The sequence below is a fragment of the Poecile atricapillus genome, chromosome 2 (genome assembly GCF_030490865.1).
Source record: "Poecile atricapillus isolate bPoeAtr1 chromosome 2, bPoeAtr1.hap1, whole genome shotgun sequence".
In the NCBI taxonomy this organism is placed as follows: domain Eukaryota; kingdom Metazoa; phylum Chordata; class Aves; order Passeriformes; family Paridae; genus Poecile; species Poecile atricapillus.
Genome location: NC_081250.1, coordinates 20,669,605 through 20,690,706, shown reverse-complemented (window position 1 = coordinate 20,690,706; position 21,102 = coordinate 20,669,605). Strand labels below are relative to the sequence as shown.

The 21,102-nt window shown below is 36.4% G+C and overlaps 1 protein-coding gene across 3 annotated transcripts in view; it reads right to left on the bottom strand.

Moving 5' to 3' along the window:
* The window catches only part of TRDMT1 (tRNA aspartic acid methyltransferase 1), a 29,047-nt gene that overhangs the window by 5,045 nt on the left and 2,900 nt on the right, over window positions 1–21,102 (bottom strand). For 2 of the 3 annotated variants that reach the window (XM_058833234.1, XM_058833235.1), the window contains 9 exons: window positions 15,561–15,670; window positions 13,842–13,918; window positions 12,313–12,384; window positions 8,827–8,892; window positions 7,351–7,420; window positions 5,974–6,057; window positions 5,106–5,476; window positions 1,172–1,229; window positions 25–154 (listed from right to left, as the gene is read on the bottom strand). In XM_058833234.1, coding sequence (XP_058689217.1) covers window positions 25–154; window positions 1,172–1,229; window positions 5,106–5,476; window positions 5,974–6,057; window positions 7,351–7,420; window positions 8,827–8,892; window positions 12,313–12,384; window positions 13,842–13,918; window positions 15,561–15,670 — 1,038 coding nt within the window. Of the gene's footprint in view, window positions 1–24; window positions 155–1,171; window positions 1,230–5,105; window positions 5,477–5,973; window positions 6,058–7,350; window positions 7,421–8,826; window positions 8,893–12,312; window positions 12,385–13,841; window positions 13,919–15,560; window positions 15,671–16,214; window positions 17,125–21,102 lie in introns of those variants that run through there. The other variant, XM_058833236.1, reaches the window with a different exon arrangement.

The following is a 21,102-nucleotide window of genomic DNA, read 5'->3' as shown; positions in this document are numbered from 1 at the left end:
AAATGGGTATTTTGTAGCACATACCAAATTCCAAAGGGAATCCATGAAGATTTGCTATTTCTCTTGGGGTAAAGTACCTCAGTTTTAGTGTTGACAATTTCATAAGCTTCTCTTCTTCTGGTAACTTGTCAATATGTTTGAACACTGATTCAAGCTATGAAGAATATCAAAACCAAGAAATATGACTGATGCAGGCCAAATATGTAAAATTTACAGTCACATGTTAACAGAATATTTCCTTAATTATCAAAGTGATAAAGACAACAGCATGTTTTGCTTGAAAGTGTCATTCGCATTCTGTTTTTGCAGCCAACATCTCAACACATGGACTTTCAAGAAAGAAATCAATGTTGCCATGAGGACATTCATAATTTCTTCCTCCAATTCCAAGCTACACCAATACTTAATGGGGCAATCAAAAATAAACATTTTTTAATGACAAAGGACATTGACTTAATATAACTCAATATCAGACCATTCAAACAAATTAAGCTGTGTGGATGCAGCTGTTTTAATACACTCAGTTTGAGATTACTCTGAATTCCAGAGCTGCATTCCTCTTATGCTTGGAAATGCCCTATAATATCAGTGACCAGCACAGAAGTGCAGGAGGAAGGGCTTGTGTACAACACAGGCTTTGTGAAAAGTATCTTTGAATGCTGATTAACCAGTGCATTTATTACCTTCCCCAATGCCTAAATATCACTTGGTCATGAACTTACTACCAGCAGTAGAACTCTTCAAAATACTCTTCTCAGATAAACAATAATTTTGAAAGTCTAACATGTTAAATATCTGACAATATTAACTGAATTATATACATACAAAAACCAGCCCATGATTCATAACACTGTACTGCAGGTTCTCCATAGAACTAGTAATTTTTAAGGTTTTCACATACCCCTGTGAAACCTCTGTATGACATGACAGTTAATAAAACAATAGCAACTCATATACTCCTCTCTCTGTGAGGAGTCTTTGGTCTAAACAAACTGCTGTCTATGAACACAAAGTAAACCAATTGGAAACTCAGTTGTCATAAAATGTAGATTCAAAAGATTTATTAGTATAATATTCAGAATAACAATAGAGAAGACAGAAAAAACCACAAGTTATGAAAGAAGTCTAGTGTTTTAAAAACAAGTCATTCTATGTTAGACTACATACTTACCTGTACATCTACTGCTGTCTGCAGAACTGAGCCAGTCCCTTCTACATAGTGTCCATACCTTAACAACAACAAGAATCTTAAATTAATATTTTCACTGGATTTTATAGCATTGACAACTGCAAAGATGCAGGGAGGTTATTTGGGTTCCTTTGCCTTGATGATCAAACAGCCTCCTGGATAGATAAAGCAGAAAGCCTTGTTATAAACTCTGCTAACCCCTGGAGTGCAGTACTCTCTGAATGTGCTCTCTGGTGCACATTCCACTGCCCTCAGTGCTCAAAGGTTTATCCACACTAGTGTCTTATGCATGGCAACTACACACAGCCAAGGAATTCAAGTATAGGGCCACCAAAAAACCAACATCTACATTGCCTAAACCAATTTTACATTAAGGAAAAATGCATTAATGGTCAAATGGCCCCAGGGGCTCAAATTAGCTCTCCTTATTTAAAGGAGGACCACTAGTGTGAGCCTCCAGCTTTCACGTCAAAGCATTAGGAACAAAGTGTTTCAGTCAGGTTTAACTTCTGCTTCCTTGTGGATTTTCCACTGAAGGAAGGGAGACGGCCAGGCATCTATGCAGAGCAGTAGAAGAAAGAAAGAAGAAAAAAATTAAATCCAAGTAAACAGTAAGTAAACTTGCATTCTGAAAGCTATGATAGCTGTTCTGCATGTTTGGTGGTTGATTGCTTAAGATGTTTACTCTGTAGTCTCTTCAAGGCTATCATTTAAATATAATTATGGGCTTTCAGAAACATGCTCTGTTGGTCTAACTATGGCAATTTGAACATTCTGAATAGAAAGAGAGTGAGTCAAGACAACAGATGGCTTTGCCCTGTGGAAGAACTTCAGAAGATCCCCTGCCTTAGAGGGATGTGGTCTGCATCAATCATTAACAGACACTCTTCTCTAGTTTAATCTGTACAACTGTAAAGACAATTATAAAGGTCTTTTGTTCCACTTGGGACCCATTCTTAAAGCATGGCACAAGTTATGTTTCAATCCTCTCTAATTCCACAGTGAATAAAAGAATACTCTTCCTTCAGCACAGACACAATGACCCAGTGTGGCTCAATCTTGAGTATTTCATCCTCAGCTGAAAAAACTACAATTAGATCTGCTAGTAACAGCCAGAGCAGCACTCATTTTAAAACAAAGTGGTTCGAAATCTTCCTCCGGATCAGAAGACCTAAACACTATTACAGATTAAATATACACAGAACTTAACTGTTTTGTAAATACATCACCTTTAATGGGTTAGCTGCATTCAGCAAATTCCCCAAACACAAAGTTTAACAATTTAACACACACAGCACTGAGGAATCCTCATCCTCTTCCTCTTATATAGCATGTGGTAATAAGCCAAAATAAATAAATGGGATAAAATTCAAAGTGGTATTGAAGAGTTTTATTGGGAGAAATAAATACTCCTGTCTAAATAACTTGCATTAGAGTACAGAACTCCTCCCCCACAAAAAGTCCAGTTGGTGTCCATGTGCTTTGACTCCAGTGTGTGTGTGTGTTTTTAATACAAATGTGGGCATATGGCTAATGTAATGTTAGCTGGATTGTCATTAATTATTATTGAAGCTGCTGACCACAGTAAAGTTAACATTCCTACCTTAGACCCAGAACAATATTTATTAACATAATTAAATTTTGTCACAGTAAAAAAATGATGTATTGATTTTCTGACATTTCATTGCAAGTGATAATGAAAGAAGTTGGCTTAAGAAATTACAGTCTTCAATTTTCATCTGATTCAAGATTCCCTCCCTCTTTTATTTCTGTAAGCTTAAAAAAAAAAAAATCTTCTCATTTCATACAATATTTTTTCTGGGTATATTGTGTCATATATTATGACTGACAAAAAGTAATTTCCACAAAGTCAGAAAGCTCTTCTATAATTGATATCTGCACTATTTTGAAAGCTATCGCTTCTCATGTCAATAGCATATCAAAAATTTTAAGTATGTCCAGAATGATTGTATCTAGAGTAGTTAGATATAATTTTCATTTCTTCTGTCCTTTAAAATAGTCAATTTCCTTTCAAAACTTCATCTACCACAAACATACTCCAAAGAAAAACCATGGTGTTGGTAGTCTCACTGAGCTCAGCAATCATTCACTAAGTGCCCAGGAATTCAGTGTCAGAGGGGCGCACAAAATTACCTCCTTGATCTCTCACACATTATAGGCCATTACATTTTGCTCCACCAAAGCTTTTCAAAAGATATACTGGTATAGCAAAAACCAGTAAGGACTAGAGGAGCCATATCCAGATTATTTCCATCACATGAACCTTGCTAGAAATACCAGAAAACCAAAGAGAAAAGGGGAAAAATTTTCTCCCATTCTCAAAGCTGATGGTCAGTGCAACTCACAAGACACCAGACAGGCACAGCAGCAGAGGGATTCTCTGTATTACCTGGAGTGCTGTTCCACCCCATTCAGGGGTCTTTTTCCTACATCTCATGCTTCAGAGAAACATAAAAACAGAACTTCTGGAACAGATACAGCAGGGACTTATTCCTGGCCTCAGAAAGTGACTTTAATAAAATGTAATTATAAACCTTCTCTTAATACAGAGCTGTAAAAGAGATGATTACATTGAGAACCATGTTGGCAACCTTCCTTCCCAAAGGCTCTTGAAATACAGAACAAAGATGGTAAATCAGACAGAATTACCACCACAAGTACCTCCATATCAGCAGAGGGATAAGAGCCATGTTGCCCTGGTGTCAGATTTCCACTGCTGTGTACAGAGACTTGATATGGACTATTCAGGAGCCTCCTTCAGTGTGATTTTGATAAACATGACCACAAACTACCATGACGTATTCTAGTGAAATCACAAGTGGCCAGTTACTTTCAATGACACTTAAGGCATATGTAAGACACATCAGACACCATTCTGGCTAAAGGGGTTTTTTGACTACTTAAGAAAGAGATTCCATGAGATGCTGACTCTCCCTCAACTCAAAAGAGTGAGGGCAAAAAAGACACATACATATATATCAATGAGAGCTGAAAGAAGGCCTTTACCATTGCACAAATTTCCAACTTTTGAAATTATTTTTCTTCTTTATTGTCTAAAAGTTAAAAATAAAAATAAAAAAATCTGCAGGAATTCTGTCAATCTGGCAGTCTAATTACTACTAATTTAAAAAAAAGTTTCAATTAGCTTTAAATCATTATCCAAGCCATTTTATTGAAACACTCAGCAAATTCAAAAAACAAATCCAATTGGAAAAATATATCAGCATTAAAAAGTCTCACGAATTTGCAGGCTCCAAGTGGAATGTTTCAGTACAAATGCATTCAGTGGAAAAGCTCCTCACCAGCTGTCCACGGAGTTCCAGAACACTCACCAACTTCCAGAAGTTAAACTTAAATTTGCAAGGTACAAATCACAGACAGAAAAGCGCCAATGTTCTGCTCCATCAAATATGATTTTAACACAACAACCTAACTGGTTATATGACAATTCACAGCTATTCTGATATACATAGCTGAAAAATCCAATAAATCAATAAAATGTACAGTGGAGACAGATTTAATGAGGAATGGATCTGTCATGCATGACACTTTGTAACTTCATTGAGCAATATAAAGAAATTCATTAATGAATCAGCACTATACCAGTCTACTGGAACCATATTTCCGCAGGGGTAATTAAGCTTCTGTGAAGGTCAACAACAATGGGAACTGTCTTTTGTGAATGCCTTTTTGGAGTGGGCACATGATGTTCTGCCAGACAGATTCTCATGCAGGCATTCCACTGGACCAACAAGCACGCTTCATATGGAAATTTCTTTCAAAGGCCTAGGATTTTTTGATGAAACACCTCTCTGTGATTTTACAGGACACAAGCGAGAAAATACACTTTAAATTTCAGGACATGATTTAGCAAGACATTTTCTTGGCAACTTACCCTTTTGTAAAGCACGTGGATCTCCTGCAGGTGGGTTTAACAATGTCTAACAAGAAAGCATAGCGCAGTAAGGACTTTGGTGATAAAAAATACTGACTCATTTCTTCATTTTCCTCTTCCAAAAAGTCTTTCAGCATTTGAATAGAGGAATCATTATCCTGATTATGTTTCCTTTGCATTTCTTCTACTGTTTCAAGCTTAAATAGAAAGGCCCTTTTTGGTAAACTCTTGTTGCTGCTACAATCTGGATCAATGTTTGGATGCAGATTCTTCTTTTCAGAGGACAAAGATGAACTGGTTTCACCCACTTTGTCAGCAACCTCTTCATTGAGTAAATCTTCTGGATCCTGATCTGGGAATCTTGTCAATATCTAAGAGGAAATTGTGACAAAAATAAAATTAAAGAACTGTATTTAATAAACAACTTGACAGCCAACCATAGAGTGAGTAAGAATTCCCTCAGATATGCTCAGAATAAAGCAAGTAACCTTTAGATGTTATTTTCATGAGGTTTTGAAACACAATAGCATTGAGATTTATTGATCTATTGGCAATGATGTCAGAACAACCTCAAATAATTGCATTTGCAAAAAGATCTTTCCAAGTGTGTAAAAAATGTAGCAGAATGACCTGTTTTCTAGCCCACCAACAGGCTAGAAAACACATCTCCCAACTGTTTAAAGCCATCTAAGCAACAGACATGCACATCAGTCCTTACAAAGCTCAATATCCAGGCTGAAAAAAGCACACAGAACTTAACTTTTCTGTTGGAGTACTAATTCTTCTTCTCCATTCATCAACACAAACTGAAAATTTTACCCTCAATCTTCATGAAATGAATAAATTCAAGTAACACAAATAGACTCACTTGACCAGGAGCTTGAAAGGAAAATGGTTCTTGGTGAAGCCTTGCAATTAGAAAATACCGCAGCCTAGAATTGGGAATGCCAAGCTGTAATCAAAATTCAGAAGCTTTAGTCCATGTGATAGTTGAGAAAAAGTGGTCTATAGCATCATACAAGTTATCTGCTATTACATGCAGTAACAGAACTACAATATATTTTGTGACTTCAGAGGTATCAGTACTCACAGAATCAGAGATTCACAAAATGGTTTGTGTTGGAAGAGACCTTGAAGGTCATCTAGTTCCAAGCCCCCTGCTGTGGGCAGGGACACCTTCCACTAGACCAGGTTGCTCAGAGCCCCATCCAACATGGCCTTGAACACTTCCAGGGATGTGGCATCCACTGCTTCTCTGAACAGCCCATTTCAGTGCCTCACCATCCTCATCACAAAGAAATTCCTCCTGATTCTAATATAAAACTACTCTTTAAGTTTGAATCCATTTCCCTTTTGTCCTGTCACTTCAGACTCTTGTAAAAAGTCCCTCTGTCTTTCTTGTAGTGTCTCATCAGGTACTGGAAGGCTGCAATTAGGTCACCCTGAAGCCTCCTTTTTTCCAGGGTATTCTCTGGGTATTAGTTGATAACACCTACACATTTGCAACTTCCATACCTAGGTACTTCCAAAGAACCAATTGAGCAATTATTCTTTGTATCTCATAGTTCTGACTTTCTCTGTAACTGAATATGAATATAAAGAAAATTTTATGTGATGCAAGAAGAAAAATTTATATGCCTCATGATTTCTTGGGACAGGTACTATCTGTTTCCTGTTGAAAGCAAAAAAGTCTCTCTTTGCCTTTTTGAACAAGGAATTATAAGACACCTAACAATTAAAAAAAATCTACCACAATTGGTTTTCAAGCTACACTTGATTAGCGTCTCTCAAATATTTATGGTACTTCACTGATTCCAGTTAGTCTTGCACAATTTAAAATCACTCTCAAACTTTTTTTCAGTTGCCAGGGTAACATGGAAACAAAGCTCCTCCTCCCACAAGAAACAGTCACATTTTCTGTGCTGGGAAATCCAGAGGCACAGCACTTCTGAAGCAATGAGGCTCCTGCAGGGAAAACCACCTTCCTGGTTACAGTGTAAATTCATGCCTACTTAAAAATATCAAATGGCAGAAAAGCAATATGGGATTTGGATCTGAACACAAACAGCAATACAAATATGCCAGTATGAGAAATTAGAAGTCATGTCAGTTGTTTTTCTCACTCAAGTGTATCTTCAGCTTTGGGAATGACTCTCTATTTTAATACAAAAGAGAATTTTCAAATTTTCTTGGACTCAGTGCAATTTGAACTATTAACTAATATTAGAGCAATTTTAGTACTCACACAGGTTGGAGACAAGAGAAATTCCTGATATTTAAATCCACATGTTGCTAGTGTTTGCAAAAGTTCATTTCTGAAAGTAATAATAAAGCAATTACTCCCTTCACATAGCCATTAGCCCCTTTTTTAATCCTAAATAAAAACAGATTAAATGCAACATCATATTTACCAAAGCATTCATTGAAATAATTGGACAGCAAATTATTGATACATCATCCATTACTGAATTTGAGAGATAACATACGAAGTTCAGTGTTAGACACTATTATACATCCAATGGTACCTCACTCTTACTACAGTGCAAATGCCTCTTCAAAAAAAATCCCATCTCTAGGAGAGTAACTGTAGTGTGTCAACAAGGAAAGCAATCAGAGGGCAAGATAGTCTCTTTATTGGGACACATTACTTCCTTTTGCTCACATACACAACACCAGCCAAGCCTAATAAAAAGGCTAAGTTGAGGGATGACAAAAATCAGTGGCTTTGATTATAAAAGTGAGGTGGGACTACTTTATAAAAAATGGAAAAAGACCGTAAGGGAAATAATCTTAAAAATACTTTTCTTCTGTATTCCATGCAGACGGCACTAGGCTGGAACTATACAAAAGGCAGGAGCTGTGACCTGTACCAGGCACTGCATGTGAGACTGCATCCCAGGTGTCATAAGAGAAAACAAGTGTCCTAACCGAGGTGTTTTCTGAAGTACAGCTTGTCCCAAGCACTGGCCAGCAAGGCAAGGAATCCCAGGCTCTACAAGAGAGGACTGTGATCACTGAACCAGTGAGAGAGCTGATTTCAATGTCTCCCAGCTGCCTGCCACATTCATTAAGAGCATGATATGCAGGGTGGCTGTTGGTGCTTTAAGGAGTGCATGGAAAGACATCACTCTATTCCAGCAAGAACTGAGAAGGAAGATTGCAACTCTCTCCTACTTTGGTCACAACAGAGGAGAGTGCTCCTGCTGTCATTAGGTAACTGTAGTGACACCTTTCCTCTTCCACATTTCAGTCTAAGAACCTTCTTAGTGTATCTCTGACCATTTAATGGCAGCCCTGAACCCAGGGATTATCTACAATCAACAAAGATACTCAAGAAAGCTGCTAGACTGTTCTGTGACCATAAGACAAGATACCATGGCATCTTGTCATGAACAATCCCCTGAAACCTCTGAGTGTTACATCTTTTGTTATTTTTCTTTGAAAACTAATTCTGACCTTTTCTAAAGAAAACATCAAATCAAATACACATCAAATAATATAAAAAATAAAATACTATTGTATTTTATCTGCTTAGAGACATAACAGGTCATCTAGCAAGTTCTTTTCACAACGTAAGAGTTTAATTCCTGTCCCATCTCAAACTATTTTGTTAACTCCAATGCTAGGAAATAAAAATCCCTTCTAAAGAATAAATCACTTCTCCTTCTAGAATAGAATCCTTTTTGCAAACTAAAACCTGCACATATTAACTAGAGTTTACCTTGCAGAAGAGGATTCAAATCCTTTAACGTTTTCTAAAAGTAGGTATTTTGGAAGCTTCTGAAGCCTACAAGGAAAAAAAAGCAAATCAGAGTAACAAGTTGTAAAGTACATTATATTCATCCACTGATCTGTTTAGCTAGGAGAAAGATCAAAGTATTACCACATCATGCTAGCTGTTAAAGTTTAGCATCCTTTAAAAAACAACCAAATTAAAAATGCAGACTGCTGGTGAAAACCACAAATCCCACCTATATTTGGATGAACAGCTGCACCCTCCTGTACTCCATGCATGTACTTTTGAAAATGTTTAACACTGTTCATTTCCTAAAGCACAATAATATTATTCAACAGATTCAGTATGTAATAGGAAATATAACTGTTGGGGGAACACAAATTGCTACTTAGCCATAAAACTGTTGTTTTCAAGTGCTTGTACCCAAAATCAATGTCAAAATGTCACATAAACCTTACTGATAACACATCAGAACCAGTATTAATTTAACTGATTTAAGAAACACAACATATTTAGAGCTCAAACTGCAGATATTCTCAACTTTCTAGACTTGACTTCTTTATTTTGATGGGGGGAAGGGAAGGAGGTGTCTCAGCTTTAGCAAGATCTGTACAAAGGTCTGGAAATAGTCACATTCCAAGAACAGCATATTAAATCTCTGGAGAAACTGACATGCCCAAACTGTGCCAGCAGCTCTAACAATCGTTCCAACAATTTAGAAGCATGATTCAGACTGATTCAGATTCAAGTCTCTGGGAACATTCTGTAGCACTGTAGTAAGGCCATTGTAGACACAGAATGTCTCTCACACACTGGGAGGATCTCAGAACAACATACAGAAGTAGGATATTAATGCCCCCAGACAGCAGGTTCATACTTATTGAAGTTAGTGACTTGGGACTTCCACTGGAACAAATCATAGCAGAATTTGTTTCAGCACATTTTTAATTACCACCAATTAAAGTCATCACAGGAATGAAAAAACCAATGCATTTAACAAGAAACTGGAAAATGTACAAGAAAATAAGTCAAATTTAAAAATACTAAAAATAATAGTGAAAAAATAATACTAAGCTGAAAAAAGCAGCAGCAGCCAAATTCCTTGCAGAGGAATGGAGAATATATCTTCTGGTATGTCTACCCACACTCCTCATCATTGACTACTATGAAACTTCTTTTTCAGCAATGAATCCAGAGAACAGCCTGTAATGCAAGCACTCATAGGGGATCGACAGATCACAAGGCAAGTAATCACTGTACAACAAGGAAGTGTTAAGTAGTTGGCAAGGTATTAACATTAAAAATGTTTCTGTAAAAGCAGCACTTTGATGTTTTAGCATTGAATTTTGCCAGGTTATGGCTTGGACACAATAAACAGACAGTATCTGGACCATTTGAATTGGACTTTGTTTGCTGGCTGAGTGCTTCAAGGATTTCCTAGGCCTTTCCAGATCTTAAAATTGTCCTTTCCATTATCTCTAATATTTGTCATCCCAGGCTACCTCTGAGCCTCATTTCAGTAATATTTCATTATAAAAGGCTGAAAAAAAGGTAAGTACATCCAAGGGATGAGAAATTATTTCACACTTTTCATAAACTGCATGCATACCATATCAATTTAAAATGTAAAGGGATAATTCCTATTTAAGAATTTCCTTTTTTGGGGCTGAAGTACTCCATACTCAATGTCTCACAAATGTATTGTATTCAAAAAACACATAAGTACTATCCTGGTAGAACACAAATCCACTGGACTTGAGAAACTCTACAGAAGCCATCATGGTGAACCTTCTAGTGACTACTTGGAGTAGGTGCTGCTTCAAGAGCCCTCCCCAAGGAGATAAGGAACATTAGCAGTGTCTCCTGAAATATTGAGATAAAAGTGAGACAGCCAAGCCCAGGTCTTTTGCACCGTCATGATAAAAATAAAGGTCCTGGAGTGTCTAAAGCTCTGGTTTTGAGAAGGAAAAACTTCTGCTGTTCATGCAGCTAAGCTCACAGCAACTGGGAAGCAATATTTTCATATTCATGCACTATAATGTCCAAAAGCAGCCAGTCTCTTAACCATGTCTCAGTTTAATGGAAAGGAATCCCCAGGTCAGGATGCCTTTAAGGATATAGAAAGTACTATTATTCTGACAAATTATTAACTTACTCAGTAACTGCCTTTTATTTATTTATCATTTTAACAATCAGTTAGAAACCTGTGTTACATTTCTTGCTCCACTAAAGACATCCTTTGCAACTTCTAAACAACCTACGTTCTCCACCTAATTTTGTGTGTCTGACAGAAGCAAGGGAATAGTAATAACCTAGGAACTGCCTAACTTACTGGGCTACGGTATCTGTGGTTTGTTCTGTGTTCTCTGACACAGATTTCTTATGTATGGCCTTGCCAAGCCACTCAGCCATACACGGCATTGCTCTCTCTCTGCTCATGGCAAGGGCATAGACACAGCTCCATTTAATGTAGTTGGCTGCATGAAGTTTCTACAACAAGGATGAAGACCCTTTTCTCCCAGTGATAACAGCAGTTTGAAAGAAAGGCTTTTTGGTACTGTCTTCCTTTTGTGTTGAAAGCATTCATTTAAAAAAAAAAAAAAAAAAAAAAAGAGACACCAAACATTCATCTGTCCTTCTCCAGTCCTTACAGTAAGATGAACTCATGGAGGAATATACAGGGAAGAGCTGTCCTAGTCTCCAGGTAACACAAGACTGCCATAAATACAAATAATTATGGCTGTTCTACTAGGAACTGGATCTGACCAGGCAAAAAATGACAGATGAATACAAAGCCTCTATTCAGACAATGCAGTGCTATTCCAATTCCTTAGTATTACTACCCCAAACAAGAGATTGTGCTACCACCAAAAATACACAACTTGCCCCAAGATACCTAGCAGCACCAAAAAGAACAGAGATTTCAAGAAAGAATGGAAGACATTGCAAGATGAATAACATTGTACAGTCAATAACATATTTAAACCAACTTTCAAATGGTAACTCTTTGAAAGATGACTATATGTTGGATCTAAGCTTTTGGAACCTAGTATTTTAAAATCTTGTCATGTTTCCCTGAGACTAATATACAAACTATTATATTACCCATTGCTTCTATGTAAAATCTATGCAAATTTGATGTTTAACTGAAAATAACTCTTTCTTCTCATTTATCATCTAGGCACAATTTAAACTGACATGCAGAAACCAGACAACAAAAGCATACACAGCAATAATGAGGTGATTACAGCATTAGTAAAATACAAGTATTTGTAAGTTACATATGATCGTATGTACCCATATATAAATATATATAAAAACATAAAAACCCAGAATACAACACAACACTAGAAGTTGAATCCCTCTAAAACATTACAGATGTCTTGTCTCACAGAAATATAGAAGACCTAGTTACAACAAAGCCTTAGTTACAAAAGGGGCTTTACAATGGAGACAGAAGTTCATCTGTACCTTGGGAGAATATCAAGGATATAAAGAAAGCTCTTCGTCCGTGGATCGGACACATCACCTTGCAGGCCAATTCTAAGAGAGAATAAAGAAACACCGATGTATTACTCAGAGCAGACTGACATTTGAGTTACATTTTCTATAGAATGCTGACACTTTACTTTGAGTTTTGAAAGGGGATTCTGCAAAAGCATCACGTACAGACAGAGGCAGTGTCCTGAGAGATGCTCTAAGGAATGAAAGTCTGCCCCTGGAATCCATCAGCTCACTGCAAGATTAAAATTGAAGCATTCAGTAATGAAATCCACTCCCCAGTCTGCAAAGCCTTTAGCATTCTGGTCTTGTCCAGCAAAGCCTTTGAATATACTTGGCTCTGAATGAACAAAAAACCCCCACTGGGTTTCTGGGAATACCCTGCTATTTTGCACTGAATATATTAAATTATTTCTATGAATTAAAGCCTCTTTGTTCACCATTTAGCAGGATTGATCCCCATGTGAATAACTTCTGAACCAATTTTGTAACACTAAACTGGACAGATTATGTAGGTTACAAAAATGATAATGATTCCATGCCTGTTTCCCTAGCTTATACTTGTATTAGCTCATTAAAAAAAAACAAAACAAAAGCTTTGTAGAAGAGCTTTAGTGAGCTTTAGCATGTATCTAAATTAATCAGTCACACAGATTTTTCTTTTCATCGTATTATAAAGAAAAAATCTGAAATGTTTCCTGTATACATCGTAGGTTTGCACTAACTCATTTTTATAGATCAGCACCATTCTACAGGGATTTCTTTTCAATCGTAGAACATTCAATGACATACGCTTTCTTACACAACCAGAATTATCACCATCAACAGACTTATTTCATGAAGCCACTACTTTGCATGACTGCAGTTACTAGAATCTTACCCCACGGGTCACTGCTGTCCAATGATATGAATTACAAATTAATCTGACAAATAACATCTCAGTAAACTCAGTCCTTAATCAGCAAGATATTTCTCTCTATCATCCACAAAATCATTTCAAAGCCATTATCCTTCTGATCTTGGCTAAAATAGAAATATTCTTCAGAATAAGCTATCTGTGTGCATGTGCAATTTTCAAAGTACAAATAGAACCAGATTACACTCTTAAGTCTCAGGCAGAACTGAAAAATTCCAGCCCTCCTTCTGGAGTTGCCCCAGGAAAATATTAGATTGATATCTAAAAGGAAAAGGCAGCACTCCTAAACACTAATTTCACTATTAAAGGAATAATACAGTTCACAAAATCAGTGCTGTAAGAAGCTTACTTAATTTAAACTGAATTAATGTACACATATGCAAGAAATGTGATCAACAATTAAGATGCAAATTGCTGCACTTCTTTCACTTTAGTAAACTTCATGGTGAACAGAGCTACAACAGATCTCTTAGGAAGAGAAAGATACACAGATCACCCACACAGTGTCACTCATGATAACATTTCTCCTTTGACCGTATATAGTGCAATAACTGCACTTTTCTCCCAAGCATTCTGTACCTACCTTGTAAATGGCTGACAGGGAGGACTCATCAAAATCATATCAAAAGATAATCTGTCAAATTCTTTCAGTGTTATGCCCTGACAACAGAAAAAAATAGAAGAATGTTGAGTTGTGAACCATATGAAATTCCCAAGACATCTTTCAGATCAAACTACCCCTCTTTACTTCCACTGCATACTGTATTCAGCAAAAAAATACCTAATCTCTCATTTGACCTAGCAATTTCAAAATCTTTTCTACCTTGGCAAACCATAAAATGTAAATATGCATTCAGTGCTCTGAATATAAAACAAAACATTGATAAGGTTAGCATTTATACATAATCTTGAGGTTTGTATCCGCTCATTCTCTGAGGTGTGCAGTGATTCCTTCAATAGATACCAGCCTGTTATTTCTCCCAAAAACAGAGTATCATTATTCAGATACGAAGTCTTTATACATCAAAACCAGTGTTCACATACTCAAAATATGTGTAAGAACAACTGAAAATGAAAGTAGCTCAAGTGTAAATATTATAATTTTTACAGATCCAAACAATGGGTTTTAGCTCTTAGGAGCTCACTGGCAATGCACCCTATAAAAGTTATTTCACAGATTTTCCCCTATAAAAATTAGTCAAAAATGTTGTCTGTTGAAATTCTCCTCTACAAAAATAATTCTGCTCATAAAAGAAATAATTAGATCTGTGGTAGGAATTAATTACACAGGTAGAAATTCCTCTAAACTAAATTTTCACCAACACTAGGAAGTCAACACATTAAGGGGAGCGGAGGAGAGAAGGACAATGATTAGGTAACTGTGACTTGGACAAAGAAATCACTTCTTACATATTCTGAGGGATATCTATACAGCAAATATAACATAACTACCCTCAGAAAACCAGACAAAAGCTGCTGTTTTTTTCCATTATATTTGAAGAAGGTGTTATTGACTCTAATAATCAGATCTTGTCTACTATAAAATGACACAGGCAAGGATTCTTCTTTTTTTTCCATTATAAAACTATAAACTATAATTTAGCCAGTTATTATTGTGTGCTGAATAAGCATTTAACCTTTTGCCACCTATTTAACTCTTACTTAAGCTGGTGTCTCAAAACAGACGCAGTATCTTTTACTGTCATGTTGTAAAACCATAAAAAAAGATTAAGAAGTATAAGGTAATTTCTGACTCAATCCAATCAAAACTCCATGCCTACCTTGCCTCTCATTTATTAAAACGAAATCTAATTTTACTTCGCTATTTTTTCAAATAATTTGGCAAGTGACAGAACTCCTAAAACATTTTATCTATTGAGCCCATTCAAAAAGATTCAAGAGTGTTCAATCCAATATATTTTGCTGTGTTTCTCTGAACCCAATTATAACTGCAAAACAAAGACATGCCCCCAAGTAATTTAATTAATTTTTTTCAAAGTACATGAAAATATTTTTTTTAATCTAAAAATATAATTTTTGACATTCCTTTACCAGTGGTAAGCGTTCCTCTTGACATTTATATAACCTTTCTTGATGCAGCAGGCAAGACTTTAAGGAAAAGCCTGCAGTATGAATATCCCTCTTACTTCAACAAGCCACCACAGCACAAGCAAAGTTATTGTAAAACTGCTTTATTCATAATAACATAATTATTTTTGTTTCTCTTGTTACTAATAAAGACTGAAAATAACTTACATCTTACAAATGCCAGACTACAGTAAAAAACACATTAATTACTCACCTCAATAGTCTTCGCCCACAATGGTGTGCTGGGAAAGTTATGCTTATAAACATCATTGGCAAGAGTGTTCACATCAACAGCAGCTACAACTTCTGCATATGTGCAGCTTTCTAAAATTAAAAAAAATAATTTGAAAGCTCTAGCTTCTCTTTACTACTCTTAGAAGAATGTAATTGCTAACTTTGCTAATTTTGCTAATTTGTGCTGTAACACAGCTGTGTTACAGCATTGCTCAAAAACAAAAGGCAAATTACACAATCAAATTCTGCTGTGTTGTCTTAGAAACTTTGTATAAAAAACCAAAGAACTGCTTTTCTAATCATATGGGTAATACTTCCTATCTTTATATATCCAAAAATGGAAGCTAGCGGCACCTAATTAGTAGAAAAAAAAAATTCAAAACAGGGTGCACCTCTTCAACGTTTCCACCTCTGTACAGGTCTCTGTGGCCAGCAAGTTCCCTGGCTACAGGAATCCCAAGCCAACCTGCCAAGCCCCACTGCCACTGCCTTATCCTCTGACAACTTAAAGAAGTAAGTGCATTATTTTAGAGGTGTACTACTTCTCATTATGAAAAAATAGCACCAGTATGTTTAACATATGTCTACTTTTTCAATAAAACTTTTAAATTGCCTCAAAAACACTTGCACTTACATTTCAGTAAAGCCTTAGGCCTCAAACTTAACTGATGCCTCCTTTGAGCTACAGATCCCAAAATACCAAACTTGGCACCTTCTCCTCTCTTGGATAGAGGTGTTATTGAAGAGGCCAGTGTAACAAACTCACAGCTAAAACCCTGAAATAAAAATGCACTAAAAAGAATGTAAATAAACAACTGTTAATTTATAGAGTAAGAGAGTAACAGGTTCTACAGCAGCTAAAGAGATAAAAAGAGCAGTGTTTACTCCATTGCTCATCATGTCACACCATTTGTCATTACTAAACACAATACCTTCACTGAGGCTTTTTATCCAAGAAGATGGGCTGTGGTTACTGTCAGAGCTGCAGGTAGAGAAGTGACCCTTCCTCCTGATACCTGAGATTAGTATCAACCACCAGGATATTTACATTATGGTCAGCATTACAAAGCCTCAGATGAAACACAGGCAATTTTAAAAAAACTTTTGTAAACCAAAAGAAACAAGGCAAATAGCCACATGCCTTTGCATAATCTCACAATAGCTCAAGTAACACATTAACGGATGACCTTATGAGACACCGTATGAATTACTTCTAGTCAGCTAATTATTTACAGTTTGAGAGGATGAAAGCCCAACTAGGATGATCCCAGTGGATTTAATTTTGAATAATGCAGTTACCATCCATCTACTATCTTGCAGGTTTTCAATGCTATCTTAGTCAAAACTAAGATGAAAGAGTAATCTGGGTATTGAAAAGGTTGTAGCAGACATTTTAACAAGGACCAAGCTGGTTCTTCCAGGTTTACTTGGTGCAATTGAGGGTAAAAAGATAAGGATTTTCACAAGATAAATACTTACCGACCATTAAGGGTCAACATACAAATCATTATTTGCCATTACTGTCTTGACTTTTTGACCATAAGTTGTAACTGAGAACTAAATACAGGTGTATCCACAAGGACAACAGAATGACTACACCTGAGATTACGGAACAGGTATGTTAACACTGACACCTAGCGTGAAAAGAAGCTGGATGAATGTCTCAATTTACAAATGTATTCAAGAACCAGCACTCTCATCTTCCTAAAACAAAGCTGCAGTATCTAAATAACAGGAACAAACTTCCCATACTGTTAAAGAGACCACTTTTCTCACTTACTCCTTTGGTTCTTAAAACACTAACCCCTGCTGTGTTTTCCAGGTACTCCAGAAGAAAAATAAAACTTAAAAAATCAAAACACACAAATTATTATCTAAATTAACATAAAGGGCAATGGAGAAGGCAAGCTGTGTGCTTTCTTTCACAACTCATGATTCAGACACTCATTTTTACTGCCATCCATCAAATATCTCCCTGTGTACATACAAGAAACTAGAGCTACTGAGGACTTCACAGGCCCAAAAGCCTGGAGATACTGGGAGAGAGTACACAGCTGATTGAATCTCCTTGCAATACAATGTTCAGTCTAAACCAGAGATGTAAACCAGCATGGAAAAAGGACAGAAACTTTCCCCAAAGTACTCCCCTTGAGATCTTCTCTTCCTAATTCAAACACCTGATAACTTTTTAAAAGCTTCTCCTTTTCATCTGAAAGTTGCAGCTCACTTGGGAATTCCCGTTACAGAACAGACTCCCTCTAAAAGCTGATTAAGCGTATTTGTGTGGAAATGCCCTGGAAACGCATGAAGGAGCTTGAGCAGACAAGCAGCTCTCACACATCCAACCTAACAAAGAAAAGCTTGTGTAAATTTCAAACAATGTGAAAATGCAACATTTTAAAAAACCTTCTCCTGAAAGTTAAATAACTATGTCAAACAGTGATACTCTGATTTTCTATAGAAATTACATTTACTAATTGAAAATTACTATAAGGAATGCATCATAAAAAAGCCTGAAAGCAGAGTTTAAGAAAAACAGAATCAAGACTGTGTGTAACTATCCCCACTGACAAAAGGCACAAAACCAACTTGGGAATCGCTGACTTGGTGGGATGTTAAATCAACATCCAAAATATATAGCAGAATTTCAATACAGAAACAGACACAGCTCTGGAGACTTTTTTTATCCCCCTCAAACAAGTACATCCAATTTTCAAAACCCAGACATTTAAGAGAATTATGACAATGCAGATAACAGTATCATTTTATTCAGACTAAAGAAGAAATAACACACATTTCCTAAGTGAAACTAAGAGGCTGCTGGAACACATGATTTGAAAGATTCCTCAACAGCAGTTTTTGAACTGAGACTTTTCATTTCTGAGCAAGATGATATAGTTTATATGGAAGCCACAGACATGATGGGGAAGTTACTGAGGAAGGTGTTATGACTTATTTTTGGGCAGACTAGATTGTACTATTCTCACTTGGCTGAAAGCAGGTGAAATCAAATTCGTATCATCCTATTAGTAATGTACTGATTTCACACTTAAAGCTTAAAACCTCTTGGATCCAGACAGCAGAAACTCTTTGTCTTAAACTGCCTAAAGAGGCAGCAATCACACTTTGGGTCCCAGTTCTCTACTTTATTGAATACACAATGCTGACAAGTCCTTTTGGCTATGGAGTTGTCATTCTTGAGGGAAAGGGACACTGCTGTCAGGACTGGAAGGTGATGCATTCGAAACAAAGAAAGACAGGATGTTTGCATTAGCTTGATTTGAAAAAGTAAACCCAAAGAGTGTCACCTTCAAATGCCAGAAATAAAATTTCTGAAATTACAATATCTGTCCTTTTCCTCTTCAGAATTGATTCCTTTGTCATGTGTTTCTGCAGACCTTAAAATTAACATAGATCTGTTTATATTCACTACTGTACTTTTGCAATAGAGTCATCAATGTCAACAGAACACATGAAATACACTGTGTTATAGCAAGGGCAGTTTGGTGGACTTCAGCATATTGGAAAATAGGAGCCAGAACAATTATCTATTCTAACAGGTATATGGAAACAGATGGAAAAGGGAAGATGAGTCACAAGTTTTGTCAGTCCTGCTTCCTTTTAAAACAGAGAGCAAAGATTTAATTTCTGAGTTGTCAGCCCTTGGCTGAAATGATTAGGCTGAACTGTCCATGGCTACAGTCAACATGACTGTCAGCAAACTTGATACTTGCTTCCTGCAGGATAATTAGCAACTTCTTTCACTGCTCTATTTGTACAGGATTTCATCATGTTAAGCCACAAAAACTTTATAAACTTACATTATAACACAACTGGCACTATCCTGTGCTACAAAGAGCTATATTTTGGAGAAGCATTAAATTTAGTTTAGGTGTAAAAATTTGCTCTAACCAGCAATATTTCTGGTTTGCATTGTGCTGAATCCCAAAGCTCCTTGCCAATTTTGTCTCCTTTGCCTCTCCTGGTGGGATAGTTTTGCTCAGTGTAAATACACACACCAATTTACTGTGCTGTGCAATTCACAGAGACAATCAAGTAAAATGAACAAGCATGCATGACAGAGCACAAGAAACAAGTTTTTACTCTGCAAAATTGAAATATAACAATTGCAGAGGAAAAATATCACCAACTTAACACTGAAAAATTATGGTTATTTTTTAAAATATGTCCTTTAGTGTTTTATGCAAGAAGACTTTTTTCAGGGACCTGGCAAATTACAAGTGCTTGTGGCAGAGTCAGGGAACCTATTTTTCATGGGAAAACTGCCTAAATTAATAGGCCAGTTTAAGTTTGTTTTGGTTGGGAAGGAGGAATAGCGGGCTGTTTGTTTGATGGAAAGTTGCTAAGGAAGTGAATTTGTAGCCATAGATTTTCTAAAAATAAAACACTATTTTTCACTGCAGAAGCTCTGCACTTTATACAGAGCAAGTTCACTCACACACACAAAAATCATAGATTTAGACATATATGACTTAAACATCTATCTTTATAAATCCCAAAAGGCTTAGAGTACAAGGTGGGAAGGAGAAAGAAATGTACTTTCATCCCTTACCTGCCTCAATCTCAAGAGTGTGAATATGAACAGACTCACTTATTTCTGACCTTAACTGAGCTCAGCTTTTTAAATTGTATCTTTTTGCAGGGCTTTGGTGTTAAAATATTATTATAAAGCATTCAAAATCTAAAACCAGAAATCCTGCATGTGCTGAATTATGTATAGCAAAAGTACCGACAGAGAGCTAGACAATCCCCAAGACTTTCCTTTTTCAGCTTTAGATTGAAACCCAAATTCAAAAACAACCTTCTCCTCACCATCAAAAAGAATGTGATTCAACTATGAAACTATGTACTTCTATGTACTCTTTACACAGAAACACTTACAAGAGACTGTAAACTTTCATCAATATGTGAAAATTCAATTATTTTTTACTGTAGGCAAGGACAATCTCAAAACCAATTGCATACTATTTGGTGCCAAATACATTCTAGGTTAATGACAGATGCCAAAACAACAAACATCCTCATCCTGCAAGCTATCCTATTACTCAGTTTTTGAAAGATCAAAGCCAAGAAGGGCATCAAGGTAGAAAAGTCAGTGTCAGATTTCCTGAGAAACACCTATTTGCCAATTGAAACCCCAGCAATTTCACTGAAAAGTAGAAAGTTGGACCAGCAGAACTAATCATAACTGACCCCATTACATTGCTCCCATTACATGGCCTGGAACTAGGCTCCCAGAACTGCAGAACCCCTTTTGTAGAAAAAGGCTTTTCTGGGATGCTGCCACTGAAATACCATATGCTCCCTCTATTTTCTACATATTCCTATTATTTTTCTTGGCTCATAGATTCACTAGAAACCATACCAAGATAATATATTATTATACATAATCTTCATCTATCATGCATCTGGCTTATGGAAGCACTGGCACAATGGAAGCCTTTCTTTCAAACTTCATATTTATATGGGAAAAAAACCCCACAACCCCTCTTCTATTTCCA